Source organism: Neofelis nebulosa, chromosome 10, assembly GCF_028018385.1.
Source record: "Neofelis nebulosa isolate mNeoNeb1 chromosome 10, mNeoNeb1.pri, whole genome shotgun sequence".
Classification (NCBI taxonomy): Eukaryota; Metazoa; Chordata; class Mammalia; order Carnivora; family Felidae; genus Neofelis; species Neofelis nebulosa.
Window position 1 is genome coordinate 107,790,814 of NC_080791.1, and position 21,829 is coordinate 107,812,642.

At 59.9% G+C, this 21,829-nt stretch overlaps 1 protein-coding gene across 2 annotated transcripts; it reads left to right on the top strand.

Moving 5' to 3' along the window:
- Nucleotides 1-9,142: 9,142 nt before the first annotated feature.
- SLC22A12 (solute carrier family 22 member 12) lies at nucleotides 9,143-19,983 on the top strand. 2 transcript variants are annotated; one of them, XM_058689482.1, is made up of 11 exons: nucleotides 9,143-9,246; nucleotides 10,439-11,135; nucleotides 11,786-11,889; nucleotides 12,296-12,450; nucleotides 12,526-12,694; nucleotides 16,418-16,541; nucleotides 16,715-16,830; nucleotides 17,534-17,748; nucleotides 18,189-18,297; nucleotides 18,520-18,723; nucleotides 19,255-19,983. In XM_058689482.1, exons 2-11 carry the CDS (start codon nucleotides 10,734-10,736, stop codon nucleotides 19,316-19,318), a joined length of 1,662 nt encoding a protein of 553 aa, XP_058545465.1. In that variant the 5' UTR covers nucleotides 9,143-9,246; nucleotides 10,439-10,733; the 3' UTR covers nucleotides 19,319-19,983. The 2 variants fall into 2 exon arrangements, with proteins under 2 accessions (XP_058545465.1, XP_058545466.1); XM_058689483.1 differs by lacking the exon at nucleotides 9,143-9,246 and having other exon boundaries at nucleotides 11,031-11,135; nucleotides 11,721-11,889.
- The last annotated feature ends 1,846 nt before the right edge of the window (nucleotides 19,984-21,829 follow it).

A 21,829-nucleotide genomic window follows, 5' to 3' on the forward strand; every position in this document is an offset into this window, starting at 1 on the left:
GGAACTTGAAAGACGGGAGGAGCCGAGGAAGACCGAGGTTTTCTGCTCGCCCACCTGGTGAGGATTTACCCGCATGGGTGACACCTTTTCCCCCAGGGCAGAGTCATCTGGGGAGACCAGGCGGTGGAGGGGAGAGTCCGGTGGGCAGGCGCAGGATAGGGCTCAGTCCCGGGGGGCAGGGGGGGGGCGACAAGGCCACTAGGGGCCCAGAGAGTGTCGCCCGGAAACTTTGAGCCCAGGATTGCCAAACTTCCCAAGTGTTCTTAAGTCACAATTTTTATGTGACATCTCCAAAACACTCAACGTTGGCTCTCTTGTCTAGAACACAGCATCTGGGCCACACCAGGTTGTCCAGAGGAGCCAAGCCACTCTCCCCTCCCAGCTGCGTCAGGAGCCACATGAGGACACCGTGGCCAGAGTGGTCACCCGGACCTTCCCAGGCCCCCCCGGCCAGCCTTCTAGGACTGGGGTCATCTGTGTGGTGAGCGGGACCGTTCCCCCAGCTGCCTGGGCCGCCTCCCTGGTGTCGGGACCTCAACACGGCCCACAGTGACGTTGTGACCTTCCCCCAGACCCTAGATGGCCCGATATCCAGTCGGTGGTGAAGCCAGAAAGCTAGGAGCTGTGCTTAAAGCCTCCCTCTGTCACCAACTGGTCGCCAAGTCCCACTGCCTCCCTCTCCAAAATGTACCTCCCATCGGTCCGTGTCTGTCCTCACCTTCGCCCCCACCCAAGCCATTGTCACCTCTCCCGTGGGGACCCCAGGAGCTCCTCACTGGCCCCTGCTGCCACTCGTGGCCCCGCCCCTCCGCACACACCATCCGCCGTGTGCTCCCCAGGGCTCATGCCAGTGCCTTATGGGAAACCCTCCAGGGGATCCCCACCCTCTGTGGGTTCTCACGAGACCCCTAGGACCCTCCTCACCCCCCGCCAGCTTCCCTCTCGCTCACTTGGCTCACGGCACCATGAACTTGGCAGGTCCTTGCCCACCACGGGGACCTCACGCACGTTGTTCCCCTCCTGCTCTGCTCTGCCTTTAACCCCTGGCCCCTTCGCAGCTGAGGTGTGAGTACTCATCCCTCCTCAGGGAGGCTGTCCCCCCTGCTAGCTGAGTGGCCCTTCCCACCCCTCCCTGTTACTCCCGTGCCTTCCCGATTTCTTTCATTATCCTCGTAGAATCTGTCCTCACAGGGTTAGCGGTTGGTGGGCGTGCTGACATTGGGCCTCCGCCTCCCCCCTCCCTATACCTCACAGGTGGAACGCTTTTGATCTATTCTCAGAAGTCCCCAGAAGTTTGCTCCAGCGCCTGACTCAAGGTATTTTTGTAAATTACTGTTTGTTGGATGAATGAATGAGTGAATGAATGAATGGGAGCAGAGAGAGCACGAAGAGGCCAAAGAGAACATTCCAATGTTCCCTTTGCCTCCACCTGCTGAAAGTCTAGAGCCCTGCCCCCCCCAAGGTTAGCGGGTGACCCCCCACCCACCCACAAATACCCTCTTCCACTCCCCCTCCGGGCACAGACATGAGATCGGGTTCCCTGCCCGTGTCCCTCGTGCCCCCCATGGCATCACTGGGAGGCACTGTGTTCTTTGGGTCCAGGAGGTGGCACGTGCCCTCCCTGGGCCCCCCAGAACCCCCTCCCAGGGTGTCTCTAGCCAAAATGAAGAAAGAAAATCAATCAATCGGCCCTTCTCTGGGAGTGAAGCAGCAAAGATTGGCATTTGGGGGCATTGGCCGCCGTGCCCTCCACTGTGTGTGGAGGAAAGAGATGTTCAGCGAGACCAGAGCCACGAGAGGAGCAGAAGCAGGGGACAGAGGAAGTATTGCAGCTCCAAGGCGCCACACCGCCAGGGCGCCCCCTCCTCCCGTTACCAAAACCCAAGTTTGGCTGCCGTTGCTCGTGGCTCGAAAGGCCAATGCTCCAGAGAAGGGCTGCGACTGGAAAGGAGGACAAGCTTTATTCCGGAGGCCGGCCACCTGCTTCTCGTCCAAAGGCCAGCTCCCAGGTTTCTGCCTGGCCCAGAGAATTCTCAAGGGCGTATGGTGATCAGTGGCATTTCTTGATTACGCGCAGACTCAGACAATACCAGCTGGGGAGTCGTCTCCGAGCTCGGAGGTTGAGCAAGAGGTTTGGTTGCTTGGTACCTGGGGGTCGTTGTGCAAGAGTATTTTGTTCTTTTTTTTTTTTTTTTTTGATATTTATTTCAGAGGGAGAAAGAGAGAGAGACAGAGCACTTGAGCGGGTAGGAAGGGGCAGAGAGAGAGGGGGACAGAGGATCCGAAGCGGGCTCTGTGCTGACCGTAGAGAGCCTGACCCAGGGCTTGAATCCACGAATCCACAAACCGTGGGATCACGACCTGAGCCGAAGTCGGACGCTCAACCGACTGAGCCACCCAGGCGCCCCAAGAGGGCTCTCTGTTTTTTTCCTGCAAAGGGGGACAAGGTTTACAGATGTGCAAAGGGAGGTCAGTACAGTCCCTTGTGTGACCTCAAAAAAATTTTTTTTTTTTGTTAAAAGCTAGGCTAATCAGAAAGCTAAAGCCGCTTCAAGCAGACTTGGTGGCCTCTGTGGCCTGGGAAGGTCCTGGTTCCTTGTTCCCCAGGGCCAGTGGTCTGCGAGTCTCCAAGAAAGACGATTTGTTCCGTTGCAGGTCAAGGACCTAAGTCAGCAGGCAAGGAGTGTGTGAACCGGCTTCAAGTTAACCCTTAGGACCGGGGGCTGTAAGGTTACACCGCCCAGCTCATGTGAGTTGGGTCCCTGTCAGTCTCACCCCAACGTGCCTGACGATGCTGTGCTGGGACCTGGGGCCTGGCACCAAATGGAGGCGGGGCACCCACAGGAGCTGAGAACAGACTCCCCCCGCCAGGGATGTGACTGTCTCCATGAGGAACACACACACACACACACACACACACACACACACGGCCACGTGGGACAATGGGCCTGTAACGGAAGGAGCAGACCCTCTGGGGCAGGAAGAAGCAGAGGAGACGGGACAGAAGAGGCCAGACTGTCCAGTCCCACCCAGGCCAGGGTGTCCTCATCGCTGTGGGCCAAACACGGCCTCCGCCTCCTCAACCCTCACCAGCTGAGGCAAACGGTGCACGCACACGTGTGTGCGAGCGTGTGCAGATAAAGGCTGGAGACTGGCCTGAGGTTTCCAGGCTACAGAGCCCTCGAGTATAGCCACAGAGGAAGAGTCGCAAGCCCCGTGGCAGACAGAGACGCCGACCGGGGACGCGAAGTAACCAGGAGCCCGCGGGCCCGACCTTCCCTCCCCCGCCCCCTCCTGCCTTTTGTTCAAACAGCACGGACGGACGCGGAGTGAGCCCGAAGGTCCGGCCGCCCTCACATCCACACGGGCGTTCCTTCTCGAAAAGTAAGAGCTCCTCGTTAAAGCGGCCAAGCAGATATCAGCCGTATGTGAAAAGACGAATCACATTTTGACCCAGATTTACAGCAGCGTCACTCCACGGTGTGTCGGGGCCCATCCTTCAACCAGCATCTATCCCTGCTTGATCTGACTCGGGGCCAACCCCGGCTGCCCATGAACCCTTCTCAGGTCGGCTTCCAGGGGAGCCCAGGTGTCTCCCCAAATCCTCACTGCCAGGAAAAAAAAAAAAAAAAAGGATATTAATAACGCCTGCTGGGGACTGTTACAGGTGATCCGCGCCAACTCGCTTTGTCCTGAGCTTTGTGAGGTCAGAACCACGCTCACCCCCATTTTGCAGAGGAGGAGACTGAGGCACACAGAGAGAGGTTCAACTCCTTTCCCAAGGCCACACAGCCCGGGCAGAACAGGAATCGAAATCCAGGCGGCCTGTTCCAGAGGCTGTGTGCCTAACTGCCTCTCGTTTGGGGAGGGTTCATGGGTTTGTTGAAAGCACGGCTGGCACTGGCTGTTCTGATGGCAGGCTGTGCGCTTCCCGTCCCCAGAGGCAGAAAAGAAAACTCCCGATCGCCCAGTGTGCTTGCACGCTGCCGGCCAAATCCCGCCGCTGTGCTTTCCGGCCAAACGAGAGGGATTTTGCCAAAATCCGCGGGACACCTTCCCGCGCCCTCCCCCCAGCTGGTCCTGGCATCCGCCTAAAATGATTCCTCCTAACATTAGGCTGCCACTTGCAAAACCAAACAGGGTCAGGGCCCTGCTAGAGGATTCGGTGTTCCTAAAATGCAGCTAAGGCGGCTTCTGACTTCTTCAGGAAAGATGCTGGAATCCTGAGCTCTGGGGGCCCCCCGAGGCAGGGCTCCGGGCACTGGTGGGGGCAGGAGGGGGGGGCGGTGTTTGCACCCGGCCTTGTTAAAATGTGCCAGCCGGTGGCTGCCAGCGGCGGGTGAGACCCTCCACAGAGCGAGGCAAAGTTCAGCCCGTCCGAGCAGCCCGCGCTCTGACGAGCCTTATTCCGACGGCTGGTTAACATCTCTCTGTTGAATTTTAACACGAAATATCTTTTTGACGCAGCAAGGAGAGCGAAGTCCCTTTGGCGAAGGAAGGCCAGACTTGCCCGCTCCGCCAGGCACATGAAAGGAAGGCTGCCCGGCGCTCTCCTTGACCTATTTAGAGCGCATTTGTTCAATGGGCCAGGGGGTTCCTGCGCCAGGGGGGCTCCTGGGCCTCCGAGGCAAGGGACGGGAAGCAGGGCTTCTGTGGACGAGGGCCAGCTGGGTACGAGGCAGGTCCCTCGTGGTGCGGCAAGCCGTGGGCGGGGTGGGGAACGCGGGCTGTTCTGGGGGTGGCTCTGGAAGTCGGCTTGGGGAAGGCCCCGTTTCTGTCCGAGGAAACCGCTTACTGAGCTTTTTGGCAAGATTAAAGTAGAGCTAAAATCTGGTCCAGTGGGACGGGAGGCTGAGCTGGCAGCACAGAGAAGAAAAGGGATCTTTTCCCTGGTCCCCAGTGGGGGGGGGGAGTGGAGGGGGAGGGTGGTTGACAGGGACTGGGGAGGGGTTCCCCTAGGGAGGTGCTGAGCTGGGAGACGGGGGCCCTGGCGCTCAAGGAAAAGAGGACAGGAGGGAAGGGCCGCTCATCGGAACGGAGCGGGGCCCCAGTGAGAGGGACAGGGGCGCCGAGGCTGGGACGCTTGCCATGAAGTTTTCCGTGGCTTCCCAGCATCCTCCTTTGCTACCCTCCAGCCTTCGGCCAACCTCAGGAGTTGGAAACATAGCGGGGAAGCCTGGGTGGCTCAGCCACTTGAGCCACTGGCTCTTGGTTTCAGCGAGTTCGAGCCCCGAGTCGGGCTTTTGGCTGATAGCGTGGAGCCTGCTTGGGATGCCCTCTGCCCCCGCTCTCTCTCTTCCCCTCCCTCGCGCCTCAAAATAAATAAATAAATAAAGTCAAAAGCATAGCTGCTGGGCCTGGACGGACCTGGGTTGGAGTCCCGATTCTGCCACAGAGTACCTGGGTGGCCTAGACTCACCTCTCTGAGCCTCAGTTTCCACATCTGTAAAAATGGATGTAAGACTGGAATACCTAATTGGAAGGGTTGTGCGAAGGATTAAACGGGTTAACACAGGGAGAGAACGTAGGATCGTGTGCGACACATAGTGAAGACTCAGCGACCATCGGGTGTCATCCCCACAAGCGACATCGTCATGGAACACTGAGGCGTCTCTCAGCTGTGCTGGGGGGAGTTCTGAGTTGAGCCCGTGGCCACATTTGAGGCACATCTTGCTGGCGACGAGGAAGAGAGGGGCCACTGTGTTTGTCCAGCAAGGAAAGCTCCAACCTTTCAGAACTGCCCAGGATAGCATTTTGGAACAAGTTAACACAAGCCGGAGACCAGATCCTCAGACGTTCTGGAGAAGCTGGAACTCTAGGCACCGCCGCGTGCACTGGGGGGTCTCTGGAGAAGGTGAGGACCCTCTGAGAACCACGACTTCTTGTCCTGGAAACGACCCTGTGAGGTTGGGGGCGGGGGAGGGGGGGGTCCATGATGCTCTTTCCCCAGGTGGCGAACTAGAAGCTCATCAAGCCAAGTCCATGGAGACCGCGTGGCCCCCGCCCTGCCCTGCCCGGGGCTCTGATCTGCGCGCCCGTTCCCGTTCTAGGCACTTTCCTGGACACGATGACTCAGACCCGGCCCTTAGGAGGCATGTAACCCGTTATCTGACAGACAGAAAAGCTCGAGACCACGGCAGGGGCAGGGCTACCACGGAGCTGTGCAGGGGCAGGAGGGGAGAAGCTTGGAGGGAGGGGTGGGCTCGGGCTGGTGGGGTTGGTGGCAGTGGCTCTTGGACAGAAGAAACAGCAAACAAGGGAAGAGAGGGTGAGGGGCATTTCTGGAACGAGGCGTGTTCAGTGGGGACCGGGCCCAGGCCACGTGAAAGAGGCAGCCAAACGAGGGCTCTGATGATGGGCCTGGGGGGGGGGGGGGGGGAGATGGGGGGAGGAGGGCTCCAGGTGGCTTGGCCTTGGCTCTGAAGCACCAGGGTATCAGCGAAGGCTTTGGGCAAAGGGGACAAGCTGGAGGCTAGCAGACATCCTCAAAGGGACCGACCCAGAGTGTTGTCCCGGGATAGCCATCCTGTCTTAAAGAATCCAGCCCGTGGAGGCGAGGGAAGGGAAGAAGCTTGAGAGTGGAGGCTCAGAGTCCACATGAAAACGAAACTCTGGGGACCCCGGAGGCATGAGCAAACCCAGTGGGTTCTGGCTGCCGCCTCCTCCTCCAGCCGCCCACCTGGATTCGGCCGAGCCCTGTTAGCCGCCTGGGGAATTTGCTGAGTCACTGACGGTTAGCAGTCCTGCCTGCCCTTTCTCCTGCCTGGCCTGGGACCAGAGGCAGCTGCTGTCACCACAGGACATCGGGGGTTGGGAGGAATCGCAAAAAAAAAAAAAAAAACCTGCCGAACGATCCGGCCAGAAAGATGTCCACGGCGCATCCCCAGGTCCAAGAAAAAAACCCACTTTGGCGAATAGCTTTGGCCTGTGCCCGTTTGCGGACCGTCCACAGGCTCCTAACGCCTGAAACTCACCAAGGCTGGCTCGGGACACGACAAGCCTTCCCGCGACACCACCTCCCCTCTGTCTTCTGCCCAGTCGCCTCGCCCTCCGCTCTGTGACCCTCTCTTCGCCCACCGCCGTGATCTAAACCACCCATTTTTCTCTTGGGCCCCCAAAAATGGGAGACCGAGGGCTCCATTTGAAACCTCATCTTTTTGCTGTGAAAGGTCGCTCCCCAGGTGAGCTCCCCGGTCCTGGACTCAAAGTGCCTCTCAGCCCTAATGACATCAAGGGGCCTACCCACCCACCCAGCGACATTATCTTCAGTCTGCTTCCCTTTTTTATCGGGCAGAAGATGTTGGGCTGAGATGGAAATCAAAAGATTCCCATGCTCTAAATTTAGCGCTGTTTGTCTTTGGAAACGCTTTTCTTTCTCTTTGGGTACGTAGTTCCATTTAAGCTGTGGGGAGAAGGCCTTGTCAAAAGTTCCTCCCAGGCTCTGAACACCAGCCTCCAATCTGACCAATCTCTGGCCACAGAGCTCCTTTTTAGTCCTTTCAAATACCTTGTTAAGTTGCAGTGGCGACAAACGGTACGTATTCCCGGCGCCATCGACCTGCTCCAGGGATGTGAGAGGTCCTCCACAGACAGTGTGCAAAGGGTACCACCCTCCCAAGATCCAGAGCCACTCCCAAAGATGGCCAAAAGAAAGAGGTCTTAGACACATGCCCCGAGAGCTGGCACCAGACGCGGGGGACCCTAGCTGCCAAGGGGGTGCAACCCACACTTCTGTCCCACCATGTTTTGGGGCTCCCGACCCGATGGTTGAGCTGTCTGCCTGTGCAGGAACCGATAACCCGCATGCCCCTCCCTTGTAGACGGGAAGTCAGGCCAAGTTCTCAGGACAGGACACTGGACAAGTCTCTTGTCCAACAAGAAGGCCATAGCTGTCCCTGGGAGGGGAAGGCTCCACAACCGACGGGAACCTGAATTCACGAGAGTCTGGATTTAGAAAGGAAGGGACAGTGTGAAATTTTACGTTCCTTTTCAACAGGGCTCTGCAGAGATCCGGGAGAGCTGACTCTGGTAAGAATTCTTACCCTATGGAGGCTTCTGGCAGTTTTCCCAGGGCCCCCTGCAGTCTGTAGCCATGGTGCCCGGGCAGGAAGTGGCACCACCTGGGGCCTAGAAAGGTGTTCCAACGGGCCCCCAAGCTTGGGTGATGGGATTAAAGAAGCCCTTGAAGGGGCCCCTGCGTGGCTCAGTCGGTTAAGCGTCCGGCTTCGGCTCAGGTCATGATCTGGCGGTTTGTGAGTTCGAGCCCCGCGTCGGGCTCTGTGGTGACACCTCGGAGCCTGGAGCCTGCTTCGGATTCTGCATCTCCCTCTCTCTCTGCCCCTCCCCCGCTCGCGCTCTGTCTCTGTCTCTCAAAAATAAATGTTAAAAAAATTTTTAGGAAGAGGAACAAGGACACAGAGTGTGGGGAGAAGAGAAGGGGCCAGCAAAGGAGACAGAAGCGTGTGTGGAGAGTGGTGGCCCAGAGGGAGAAGGGCCAGCGGCTGAGATGGCTCAAGTAAGAGGAGCCCTGAAAATGTCACCGAATGCAGCCGCAGCAAGGTCACTGGGGACCAGGGCGTGACAGGGACAAAAAGTTGATGGGAATCAATCCAAAAAAGAAGGAGGAATTGGAGGCGAATGGCAATAATGCTTTTGGGGTCTTGTACCTAAAGAGTAGCAGGAAAAGAGGTGGGGGCCAAAGACAGGCATTAAAAGGGAGGGGGCTTTTCTGAGGATGGGAGGGAGAGTGGCAGATTGGGGGTGGTGGTGGTTAACTTTTAATTTCTTTTCTTAAGTAACCTCTACCCCCAACATGGGGCTCAGACTCACGAGCCCGAGATCAAGAGTCACATACTCCTCCGACTGAGCCAGGCAGGCGTCCCGGAAAATGGCGTATTTGTACATTGGTGGGAACTATCCGGTCGGGAGGGGAAGGCAGTTGCCAAAGAGGCTTTGGGCAGGTGGAGAGGTGGGCCGCAGGGCGCACGGCGAGGGGGGCAGGATGAGTGCGAGCGGGTGGGCCATCGGGCTGGCGGGAGGAAAGGCAGGATGCGGGGGCACCGAGGCAAGTGGGAGAATGAGACCGCTGGCTTCTCCTGACTTCTGTTTCTTTAGTGAAATAAGGAGAAAGGGCATCCTTTGCGAGAGGGTGGAGGAGGAAGGAGATATCTGAACAGAGGAGGCGGCACAAAATACAAGACTCTAGAAGGATTTGCACCAAGTATCAACAGTGGTGATCACCAGTTGGTGAGTTTAGGAGGGATCTTTGCTTTCTTCGCACCTGTCAATACGTTCTGAAACTTTTGAAAGGCATGTACATTAATTTTATAATCAAAAGAAACAGAAGCTGCCTTTTTTTTAATGTTTATGTATTTTTGAGAGAGAGAGAGAGAGAGAGAGACAGAGTATGAGCAGGAGAGGGGCAGAGAGAGAAGGAGACACGGAATCCGAGGCAGGCTCCAGGCTCCGAGCTGTCAGCACAGAGCCCGACGCGGGGCTCGAACTCACCAACTGTGAGATCATGACCTGAGCCGAAGTCGGGACGCTTCACAGGCTGAGCCACCCGGGCGCCCCTGAGAAGCTGCCTTTAAAATCAGCGGGAGCAAGTCTTTACGGAGGCTGCATTAGCTGTCCAAACCCGTGCTGGTCCCAAAGATGCTCCAAAGAAGGGTTCCTGCCCTCTGGCAACTGGCTGAAAATGAGACCAGTTGGACAATAATGAAAGGGTGCAGGCCAGAGCGAAGATGGGGCTCCACGACTAACTCCCAGGAGGGAGGCAAGAATAAGCAAGCAGAGCTCCCTGGAGGAGAAGGCCCTTGTGGTACGTTCAGGATGTGGCATTCCAGGGTGGGAGCACCAGCCAGGACGGGAGCAAGGCTAGGAGCCCGCGGAGCTGGCACAGGGCATGCTCGGGGTGGGGGGCACAGAGGTCAGTGATTGGGCAGGGGGAGAGTGGGCAAGACAAAAGGCAATGGGGAGGGAGTTACCCCTAAAATGGGTGGCCTCGTGCCCCAAAGCACAGAAGAAACGGTTAGGTCACTGTCATTGTTCCCACACATCATGCACACGTGTCTGGTGACACTGGGGAGACCTTGCAAGGGCTCGGAGAGGGTGACAGCAGAAGAAGCTTGGGGGCATCAATGGCAGCAGATGACGGGGGGTGCTGGGCCACACAGGATGGGAGGTGTGGGTTCAGATGGCTGCCCATAACTTGGGACACACACACACACACACACACACACGTCCCAGCAGCCCACAGGATGTCCCTCCAGCTCCTGCCTGTCCCAGGCAGGGGTGTGGAGGGCAGGTAGCAGCCTACATCACAGTTGGGTTAATCTTCGACCAAGCCTTAACGCCTATTCCGTAAGGGTCACCTGGTCAGTGTTTTATTCTAGTCTGGGTGACTTCGGTCTCCACTTTCCCCACTTCCTTTATTCAGTTCCTCCTGGAGGTCCAGGGCCAGCTACGTCTCTGGAAGGATGCTGGTGGCTCAGGGGTCACACCTAGCAACCCCTGGTCCGAGTCGGAGGCACCCTGAGTGACATTTGCTGGGCAGGCGCCCGGAGAGTCCTGGCCCAGGGGCAGCGAAGCCAGAGGCCACTGCCATGCTCCAGGCTTCTCAGCTGACGAAGCAGGTGCTGCTGTGGGGGAAGCAGGTCGCCGGCCTTGGCCCCTTTGCCCTGGGCCAGCTTCTGTGAAGTGGGCACCTCCCCTGGGCCCCCTCGGCGGGCTCCATGGCGTTTTCTGAGCTCCTGGACCAAGTGGGTGGCCTGGGCAGGTTCCAGGTTCTCCAGATGGTGGCTCTGGTGGTCCCTATCATGTGGCTCACCACTCAGAGCATGATGGAGAACTTCTCGGCCGCCGTGCCCAGCCACCGCTGCTGGGTGCCCCTCCTGGACAACAGCACCGCCCAGGCCGGTGTCCCCGGGGCCCTGGGCCCCAAGGACCTCCTGACCGTCTCCATCCCCCCGGGCCCCAACCACGAGCCCCACCGGTGTCGCCGCTTCCGCCAACCCCAGTGGCAGCTCCTGGACCCCAACGGCACGGCCACCAACTGGAGCGAGGCCGCCACGGAGCCGTGCGTGGACGGCTGGGTCTACGACCGCAGCACCTTCACGTCCACCATCGTGGCCAAGGTAAGGGCCTCCCCTGACACCCTCCCCAAGTCCTGGCACTTTAGAGGCCAAGGGCAGAGCTCACACTTGACTGGGCTCAGCACGGCCCAGTCCTGGGAGGGACCTGCCCTCTGCAAGCCTCCTCACTCGCCACCGGTGCCCTCCTCCAGCACCTGCCCTACATGGGAGTGGGCGGCAGGACTCAGCCTACAGACAGACACTGGCCCCTGGCTCGTGGAACAGTGGGTGCTGCCCGTGACCGCCAGGCCAGCCCCACTGCCGCTGATTAGCTGTGACACAGGCAGCTCCCTCCACCGTGACCCCAGTTCTCAGACCCCGGGGGGGCAGGCATCAGGCAAACGCGGGCAAGTGGGAGGAGCCCCCCACCCCGGCCAGGGGAAGGGGCCTCTCTCTGCAGAAGGGAGCGGCCCCGGGGGAATCGGGAGGTGACCCCAACTCCGGCTGGCGTTGCAAACCGGGTGAGGCAGGGGAGAGATGAGGCCAGAGAGAACTTGACCCTGGACCAGAGGGTGATGTGGGGAGGCTTAGCCCTGCCCCACCACCCTAGAGGTCACCGGGCCATCCACCCACGCCTGGTTCCCTCAGGCCTTCCCATCCTACGCCTCCACCCCTGCTTGTCTGGGCTCAGCTCCCCACTCCTCTCCCGCCAGTGGGACCTTGTGTGCGACTCCCACGCCCTGAAGCCCATGGCCCAGTCCATCTACCTGTCGGGGATCCTGGTGGGAGCGGCGGTGTTTGGCCAAGTCTCCGACAGGTGAGTACCCCCCCCCCCCCCCCGGTTCTAGAAGCCCCCTTTTCCCTCACGCCTCTGTGCTCCCATCTCCGTGTGTCTCTCCCCTGACGCCTTCTGGCTCTGCCACTGAGGAAGCCCTGTACCTGCTCTAGGCCTTTGTTTCTGGGGTTGTAGAGGATCGTCACTCCTACCAAACACTTACTGCTAAAATCTGCCTAAAACCGCTAAAAGCTGTTGTTGAGCGCTCCTGCTGACGGGGAGCTCATTCTCTGCCCGGGGCCGCCACCTGGGCCTACAAGCCTTTCGTGAGGGGGGGATAACTCGGGTCTGGACCCAAGAGTCACCGTGACCTCTGCTCAGACCCCCGTGGCCGGTGCCGTGGCGCCCCGTGGACCCGGCCACCGCCTGCCCGTTTGTGTGCCCGCAGGTTTGGGCGCAGGCTGGTGCTGACCTGGAACTACCTTCAGATGGCCGTGTCGGGCACGGCGGCCGCCTTCGCCCCCACCTTCCCGGTGTACTGTCTGTTTCGCTTCCTGGTGGCCTTGGCCGTGGCGGGCGTCATGATGAACACTTGCACTCTCCGTAGGTCACCTGACCCGGGCCAGGCGAGGGAGGCTCGTGTGGGCTCCCAGGCTGACCCTTGAGGTCTCCTTGCAGTGATGGAGTGGACGTCCACGCGTGCCCGAGCCTTGGTGATGACTTTGAACTCCCTGGGCTTCAGCTTCGGCCAGGTCCTGATGGCCACAGTGGCCTACGGTGTGCGTGACTGGGCCCTGCTGCAGCTGGTGGTCTCCGCCCCCTTCTTCCTCTGCTTTGTGTATTCCTGGTGGGTGCCGTCCCCTGTCCTCAGAGAAGTCCCTGCCTACCCTCCACCCTGGGGGCAGGGACCAGGGGCACAGGAGGCCAAGGGAGCCCAGCCAGAGGGGAGCCACGGGTCTGGCACAACTGGCGGCCACAGGTCCACGGTGCTCACCCACCCCGGACTGGGGCTCCAGGGCCGGAGACGCTTCTCCCCTCCTTGTTCCTCCCGGTGCCTCCTCCCCCTGCACTCATCCTCCCCCCTCCCCTCTTCCTTCCCATCATCTCTAGGCCTTTTCCCTCTTGACTCCTTGCTTGCCTTGGCATGTGTGCCTCTGGGCACATTTTCTGAGCCGAGGCACTAGGCCAGGCTGAGGGGTGAGACACAAATACAACACACACACACACACACACACACACACACACACACCGCTCCTAGGACACGGCCCCAGTCAGCCTTATGTACTGACATTTTACTAAAGAGCAGGGACCAAGACCCAGTGGTCAGAGGGGACCCCCAGCCCCCCACACAGGGCTGACATATTAGAGAAGTTAGGAAGTGTCTGTGCTGCCCTGAAATAAATCAGGCATGGCTCTTGCCAAACTCCCGGGACATAGTAGGTGTATGGGAAATATCTGTTGGATGGATATCTGGATAGATGGATGGATGGATGGATGGATAGATAGATAGATAGATAGATGATAGATATGATAGATATAATGGATGGATGGATGGATGGATGGATGGATCGATGGATGGATGGGTGGATGGATGGATGGATGGATGGATAGATGATATAGATAGATGATAAATAGATAGATAGATATGATAGATATAATGGATGGATGGATGGATAGATGATATAGATAGATAGATAGATGATAGATATGATAGATATAATGGATGGATGGATGGATGGATAGATGATATAGATAGATGATAGATAGATAGATAGATATGATAAATATAATGGATGGATGGATGGATGGATGAATGGATGGATGGATAGATAGATCGATGGATGGATGGATGGATGGATGGATGGATGATATAGATAGATGATTGATAGATAGATAGATAGATAGATAGATGATAGATATGATAGATATAATGGATGAATGGATGGATGGATGGATCGATGGATCGATGGATGGATCGATGGATGGATGGATGGATGGATAGATGATATAGATAGATGATAAATAGATAGATAGATATGATAGATATAATGGATGGATGGATGGATCGATCAATGGATGAATGGATGGATGGATGGATGGATGGATGGATGATATAGATAGATGATAGGTAGATAGATAGATAGATAGATAGATGATAGATATGATAGATATAATGGATGGATGGATGGATCGATGGATGGATGGATGGATGATATAGATAGATGATACATAAATACATAGATGATAGATACGATACATATAATGGATGGATACATGGATGGATGGATGGATAATCTAGGTAGATAGATAATAGATAACAGGTAATAATAGGCAATAGATAATAGGTGGTGGGCAAGAAATGAGCTGAGCTGAGCTGAACAGGTGGCTGGAGGGGTAAGTGGATGAACGGATGTCCTTTGGGACAGGGCTGAGCCCGGCTCATTCACACACAGACCCAGCAACTCTGGGTTTTTGGTTGGCCATCGTGGCCCCTGCAGAAAGAAGTCCAGCAGAAGCCCAGGGGAGGATGGGGCACTGGCACCGGGAGGAGGGCTGACTTCACAGATCTCTCCAAGCCCCACTGATTGGAGCAGAAACGCTCTTAGAATGGAGCCCTGAGCAGCTAATTTGCAGTCACTCTGCAGAGCAGGAGACAGTCACGCTTCCTGCACTGGCTCTGAGAGGAAGCCATTCCAGCTGACGGGTGGCTTTCCGGGATGGCCGTTTGACCCCCGGGACCAACGGAGCGGAGGCTGGAGGGTAGAGGGCAAGGGTCAACGATGCAGATTCCGGGGCCCCCTTCCTGGCTCTCTGAGGCTGACGCTGGCTCACGGGGTAGAGCCTCACTTTTCCTGACAGACGTGCCCACCCAGGTGCCGTGCACGTGCCCACAATCGTGCGTCACCCACCACGTCATGACTTCAGCAAACAGCTACCGGGTGCCCACCAGGGGCAGGGCACTGGCTGATGCGGGGCTGACGACAGCGAAACAGGAGCACTGCCCCACGGGGAGCTGGCAAGACACCCCACACGTGATGGCTTGACGAATAAGAGGGGGACCATCTGAGGGCGGGAGCCCATGGCCCGCGAACTCCCACCAGCTTCTCTGCTTCTCTTCAAAACCCATTTCTATCCATGACAGGTTGTCTGCCTGTGCCGGCCCCACCCCCCTCCCCGTCTCCTCGAACCCACCAGACCACCAGGCTTCACCCACGACGGCCCTGGTGCCCCGGCCCTGCTCCCACTGTTCTTGGCCCCTGAATCGGAGGAGGGGTGCCCTCTCTCGGGTGACCTAACCTGTGTCCCCTGTGCCACATGCTGCAAACCCTGAATCCTCTCTCCAGACCTGCCCTTCCCCAGACTCCAGCCTCCCGTTTCCAACCCTCCGTGTGACATCGCCATGACTGATGTCTCGGATTCACAAACGTGAACATCTTCTCACACCTGCTCTTTCCCAAGGCTTCCCCAGCAAGGGTGGGGGGGATAGCAGCCCCCATCCGCTGGGTCCCAGAGTTAGAGACACCACGTCACCTCCCTGTCCCTCACTGACCTCTCCGCCCCACCCTAAGTCCAGCAGGTCACTGGATCTTGTCAACTCTACCTCAAAAGTATGCCTCGAGCCCCCCTTCTCTCCCCTGTTCTAACCCGGGAGGACCTTCGGGCCCCGTGCACGTGGAGCAGGTGACCCCACGCCTGGCTGCTGCTCCCAGGGGAAAGCATGCCTGGCTGGGGGGCCTGCCTGAGCAGAGGCCTGGAGACAGGAGCCAGGGTGGAATGGTGGGCGTGACAGGGGCCTCGGTGGGCTGGGCCAGCGCAAAGGATCTGGGCTGACGTCGAGGGGTGTGGGGGCAAGGTTAGGGTTAGGAGCTGGGCCCTGGCATCGGGGTGTGGAGCCGGGATGCGTGGGGCCAGCTGGCATCCAGGAGACAGCAAGTGTTGTCCTGACGTGGGCGACCGGGCCACAGGCGAGACAAGGGCAGGGGGCGGGTCAGGTGCAAGCGGCTGGTGGTGACAGGAATTGGTGGCTGCCTGGGTGCAGGTGGAGGGGGCTGGCGATGCCAGGACCAAAGACCCTGCCCCAGGCCTGAGCCCCCGGTTGGGTGGGAAGCTGGGGAGGAGCCAGCTCAGGCAGGAAGGCGCAGCCTCGGGGGTGAACAGGAAGGCCACGGATGTGACATCGGGCAGGTGCCTGGCCTCCCTGGGGAGAGGTGGGGGACCCCAGTGGGCTTGCGGCTTGTGGCGGGCTTGCAAGACTACGGTCCTCACTGCACACAGGCTCACCCAGGCCTGCTTCCCGGGGGGGCCAGGGAAGGGCCACAGGGTCGGGAGGGAGGCCGGAAGGGGAGGATATGGACTCCCAACCCCAGTCTGAGGAAGAGAAGGAAAAAGGCAGAAAAGGTGGCCTGCGGGGGAAGGAGGGCATCAGGCGGTGTGGCGTCCCTCAGCCTGGGGCCTATGGGCACCAGTGAGGCCACCCCCCTGGGCAGAGGGAGACAGAAGGGCAGTAAGGCTCACGCAGCCTGGGGCCACAGGCCGCACCCACCCATCCTCCGCCCTTGACCCCCTGCAGGTGGCTGGCGGAGTCTGCCCGATGGCTCCTCATCAAGGGCAAGCTGGAGCAGGGCCTGCGGGAGCTACAGAAGGTGGCTGCCATCAACGGGAAGAGGGCAGTGGAGGACACACTGACTGCAGAGGTGAGGCGGGGCGGGGCGGGGCGGGGCGCTCCCCCAGGGCTCAGCCCTCAGACCCTCTCCCTGCCCCTGCACAGGCCCCTGGGAGGGTGAGGGTCTCAAGGAGGAGGACCTGCCCGGTGCTCCCAATGCTGACAGTGACTCCCCTCCCGCCCCGCCCCACCCCATCCCTGCAGGCCTTGCTGTCAGCCATGCGGGAGGAGCTGAGTGCGAGCCAGGCTCCTGCCAGCCCGGCTGCCCTGCTTTGCACACCCGGACTGGGCCTCCGGACCTGTGTCTCCACTCTGTGCTGGTAGAGGCCCCTTCACCCCCCCGGGGCCCCAGCCTCTGCCTCGGGCCTGCCTTGGGCAGCCGGGAACCTGGGGTCAGGCCCTGACTGGCATCCAGGCAGGGGACCTCTACGGACTCTCCTCTTGCTCCCGCCTCCAGGACCAGGCCTGAAGCATTCCATTCCCCACCGCCCCCCCCCCCCACTCCTCTGCTAGCAGTCAGGCTCCCAAAGGAAGCAGCCAAGGCCAGGTGGGATCAGGCTGGGGAGAGAGGATGGCAGAGACCCCCTAAGGAGGAAGATTCACAGCAAAGGCGCTGGGAGAGCTGAGCTGCCCAGCAGGCCGAGGAGGCCGTTCGAGAATAAGCGAGGCGAGAAGGCACACCCACCCCAGTATTATCAGAGCCGGGGGAGCCAGTCTCACCCAGCAAGGACACAGGGGACACAGGACAGGACACAGGACACCCAGAGGGAGGGAGGAAGGCAAACCCTGGCCTCTCCCCCACTCCACCCCCTGCACCTCCAGCCCCTCACCAGCGGCTCCCATTGGCCAAACCTAGCGAGGGGTGGCCCCGGGGGAGGGGGGAGGCCTGGGGCCAGGTGACACACGGAGACCAGCCCTCCACTACGCAGAGCCTGCGGGGGGAGGCTGGAGGCGGGTCTGAGGACCCAGCAAAGGAGCAGCCCCCACCCCAGCCTGACCCCACCCGCCCCGCCCCGCCTGCAGGTTCGCCTTCGGCTTCACCTTCTACGGCCTGGCCCTAGACCTGCAGGCCCTCGGCAGCGACATCTTCCTGCTCCAGGTCCTCATTGGGGTCGTGGACATCCCGGCCAAGATCGGCACCCTGGTGCTGCTGAACCGCCTGGGCCGCAGGTCCACTCAGGTGGCGTCCCTGGTGCTGGCGGGGCTCTGCGTCTTGGCCAACATGCTGGTGCCCCACGGTGAGCGGCCAGAGGCTTCCCTACCTCGGGGTGCTGAGCCAGGGACAGGGGCCCCTGCCCCCTCCTCAGAGGGTGCTGGTCTAGAGCAGGGCCCCAGTGGGGAAGGAGGTTGCTGGGGCATCTGGGACAGATGGTGACGGCCCGCCCCAGGCAGCAGGAACAGGGATGGAGTGGAGGGGGTGGCATCATGCAGGGGGAGGGGAGGGAGCAGGGGGCCAAGGAGGACTCCCAGGGTCTGGCTCAGGGTTATCGGGTTGGGCAGCAGTTTGGGGGGCAGCGAACGGAACCACGGTGTCACCTAGGATGTGGTGCGTGTGTGCGTTGTGGGGACACCCAGATGGAGGGGAGTCATAGACATTTGGGAGGTCAGGGAGAAGTCTGGCCCCCATCTGACCTCGGAGCCCCGCCACCAAGCTCGCCACCCCCTTCCCTGTCCACAGAGTTGGGGGCCCTGCGTTCATCCCTGGCCGTGCTGGGGCTCGGGGGCCTGGGGGCCGCCTTCACCTGCGTCAGCATCTACACTGGTGAGCTCTTCCCCACCGTGCTCAGGTGAGGCTGTGCCCGGGCCCAAAGAAGGGGTCACCCTGGGCTGCGAGGGCAGGGTGGGGGTGGCCTTCCCCAGCCCCGGATGTTCCCGCCGCCATCCCCCTCCCATGTGGTCTCAGGGCTGAGCAGGTGCATTCTGCCCCCCGCCCCAACCACTGTGCCTCCCTGGACAGAGTGGGGCCGGGCCGGGCTGGGAGGCCCTCACGGGTGTTTCCGGGGCTGCAGGATGACAGCGGTGGGCCTGGGCCAGATGGCAGCCCGCGCGGGAGCTATCCTGGGGCCTCTGGTGCGGCTGCTGGGTGCACACGGCCGCTCACTGCCGCTGCTGGTCTACGGGGCGGTGCCGGTGCTGAGCGGCTTGGCTGCATTGTTGCTGCCGGAGACACAGAGCCTGCCGCTGCCCGACACGGTTCAAGATGTGCAGAACCAGTGAGTGAGCTCGGCCCGGGGCCCGCCCTCTCCGCTTCCCCCCTGCCCCCCGCCCCCACCCTGTCACTGGGCAGAGAGAGAAGCAGAGGCACAGAAAGGGACGGGATTGGCCCAGAGTCAAACAGCACATCTTTGGGAGGGCGGAGACCAAGGGCCGGGGCTCCTGGCTGACAGTGTGGACTTTGTCTCCTGCTCTGGGCCAGAGGCTGGGCCACCCTCGGGGCCACCTTCAGAGGCGTCGAGGGGAAGGGAGAGTGTAGTCGTTTGTTAAGAAGGACGGGCCGAGGGTGTGATGGGCGTTGCTGGGGGAGGAGGGGTGCTCACAGGCCCCAAATTCTACCACGAAAGCCCCTAGATGGCTGGCAGGCTGTCACTGCCCCCCCCCCCCTGCTTCCCAGCACGTGCCCATTCCTGGGCCCCCAAGAGCAGGGCAGTGGTACCTCCTGAGACCTCAGGAGGGACCCAGTTCAGGGGTCAGAGGTCACTCTGCACGCACGAGCCACACCCCTCTTGTCTTTCACGTCTGAACAGGGCAGTGATGAAAGCGACACACGGCCCCCCAGGGCGCACTGTCCTGAAATCCACACACTTTTAAGTTCCCGGGCATTCTGCGATGGGACATTGGGAGAAGCACCCTCTCTCCTTCGGAGAAGGCAGGACGACAAAGGCCACCATCTCCAGAGGGTCCAGGGGCGGCCCCGGGCACCCCACCGGACCCTCCCTTGTGACTTCGAAAACGATCAAGGACCGGCAGGACCCTGTCTACCCCGTGCTGCCCTCCTCGCTGCTCACGGCCCCCAGCTGTCCACTGTTCCCCCCTCCCCCCGCAGCCCTCCCCCCCACCGAGCTTGGAGGCCACCATCATCCAAGGTCAAAACGTCCCAAACTCATCGCACTACCCCGAGATCTCCGCACAAGTCTCAGCTCCTCAGTTGTACCCAAAGGGCAGCTCTGGCCCCCGGTCACCCCTCTGCACACTCCAGCCACGGGACCAATCCTGCCTCGCCCCTTCTCTACCTACCAAACTCCTCTTCAGCCTCCCAGACTCAGGGCAACCGCCTCCTTCCAGGGGTGCAGCCCGAGGCCATAGCGAAACCCTTACCCACAGCCACGCACCTGTCTCCCACCCTGCCAGCTATGAGTTCCCAGAGGGTTGGAGTGGCCCCCTTGCCCCCTGATCTGACCCGGCCCCCACACAAAGCCTGGCAGGAGGGGCGTTGGGGGGGAGGCGACAGAAGAGTGAATAAAGGATCAAATGACTGTCCCTCCCTGACTCCAGTGAAGAGCCACAGGTGGAGGTGGGGCAGAGGAGAGTTCTGGGGAGCTCCTCTGGGGGCTGGCCCTTTCCCAGGCCAGCCTATCTGCCCTTTCCTGCCTGTGTTGTGGGCTAGGCACCGTCCTGGGCATCTCATGGCATCATCTCATCTCTTCCCGAGCCCTTCGAGGAAGATGCCCCATTTTACAGATGGGAAAGTAAGGCTTGGAGAAACCGGTTGCCCATGACGGGCAGCTAGGAGGGACGGAATCAAGAGTCAGGCCCCGGTCTCCAGAGCCCAACCCTGGCTAAGACACCCCCAGCCTGCCCTCAGGCCTTGAGACCGCTGGGAGACAGGAGCACTCCCTGGCCTGGTCTTGTCAGCATAGCCTCGGGCCTCTTTAGGGGGGGATCGTGTCTTTTAGCCTTCTGCCTGTGGCCACCCCTCAGTGAAGAACCCTCCCCCCCACACACACACAAGGACAAAGGGGACAGGGGTGGGGATCATGTTTGTTAAGATGCCCAAAGGCAAGGTTGTCCCAGCTTGCCCTGAACTTTCCGTCCTGTCTGCCTGCTGCCCAGCTGAGCTCCAGCTACTTCCTTACCATTGCTCAGCATTCTTGGGACCCACTGGTGTTCAGAAGCTTCCAGAAGAGAGAACCCAGGACTGGTGAGAGATGGCTCCTCCTCCCCGCTAGGGTGTCCTCCAGTTCACCAAGTGGTCAGAGCTGTCCCTCTGCCCACGTTCAGAGCAGCCTTGCTCCTGGCCCTTCCAGGCGGTCACGGTCTTCTAGGACCCGGGGCCGACCTGCTTCCAACATGTCTCCCCTCACTCAACAGGATCTGGAAGCTGGGAGGGTCCAGGACCCGGCCCCTCTGGGGCAGCAGGGGGTGAGCGTCATCCCCGTGGCAGAGTGGGTGCCCTGCAAAGGGAGAGGGGTCTCCCTTCACAGCAGTCCCAGGCCTGCCTTCTAGATGGGTGCTCCACTCAAGCGGTCTTCACTTGGGAGCCCCCAATTTACTGCTCACCACAGGGAGCACCTGCCCCCCGAGGCTGCAGGGACACCTGCAAGGGAAGAGCCCAGGAAACCGGGCGTGGGAAGGAAGTGGTCAACAGTCTCACAGTCTCATTCGCCCCATGGAAGTAGAGGCCTCAAGCGTGGGGACAGGAAAGTGGCTTCAGACCCACTTTGGCCATCCTCCTGTCTCCAGCCAGGACTGCAGCTCTCCCAGAAGGGTGTGTGGGGAGGGCAACGCAGGCTCCTTCGGCTCCACATCCGCCTCCAGGAAAGGGATGTCCTTCCAGAAGAGTGCCAGGACTGGCTGACCCTGTGTTCCCTCCACCGGGGGTTTGGGTGGTAGGGCAGGTCTTCAAGGTCAAAGGGATCAGCTAGACTCCACCTTGAGCTTCTTCCCCAGCTCGGTCCTTGCTCCTCCCCAGGTGGAATCTCCTGGCACATCCCTGATAGAACCAACTGTCAATGAGCGAGGTTCCTGGAATTTCAGTCACCCCCAGATGCTGTTTGGACACTCCTGAGGGTCAATGCCAGGCCAGCCAGACTCCAAAGGACCTTAGCTCAGGCCCAGGTGATAGGTTCAACATCAGATGCCCAGACGAAGGAGCTGAGACTGAAGTGACCATATCTTATAGACAGGTAAACTGAGTCAATGGTAGATTGACTCACAACCAACCCCTTGAGTGACAAGGAGCTCTTAGTCTCCTTACAAAGAGAAGAAAACACCCAGTCCTACACCTCCATGGCAATGAGCAGGACTGGGACCCATCCTTCCAACTCCTCCACTGTCCCTCTTTCTGGCCCCCTACTCTGACAGGCTGTTCAGGGCCATTCT

Coding starts and splice junctions, on each gene's coding strand:
- SLC22A12 (XM_058689482.1), top strand. CDS start 10,734: ATGGCGTTTTCTGAGCTCCTGGACCAAGTGGGTGGCCTGGGCAGGTTC. Junction 16,831..17,533: donor TGTGTCTCCACTCTGTGCTG/GTAGAGGCCCCT, acceptor CCCCGCCTGCAG/GTTCGCCTTCGGCTTCACCT. Junction 18,298..18,519: donor CTCTTCCCCACCGTGCTCAG/GTGAGGCTGTGC, acceptor CCGGGGCTGCAG/GATGACAGCGGTGGGCCTGG.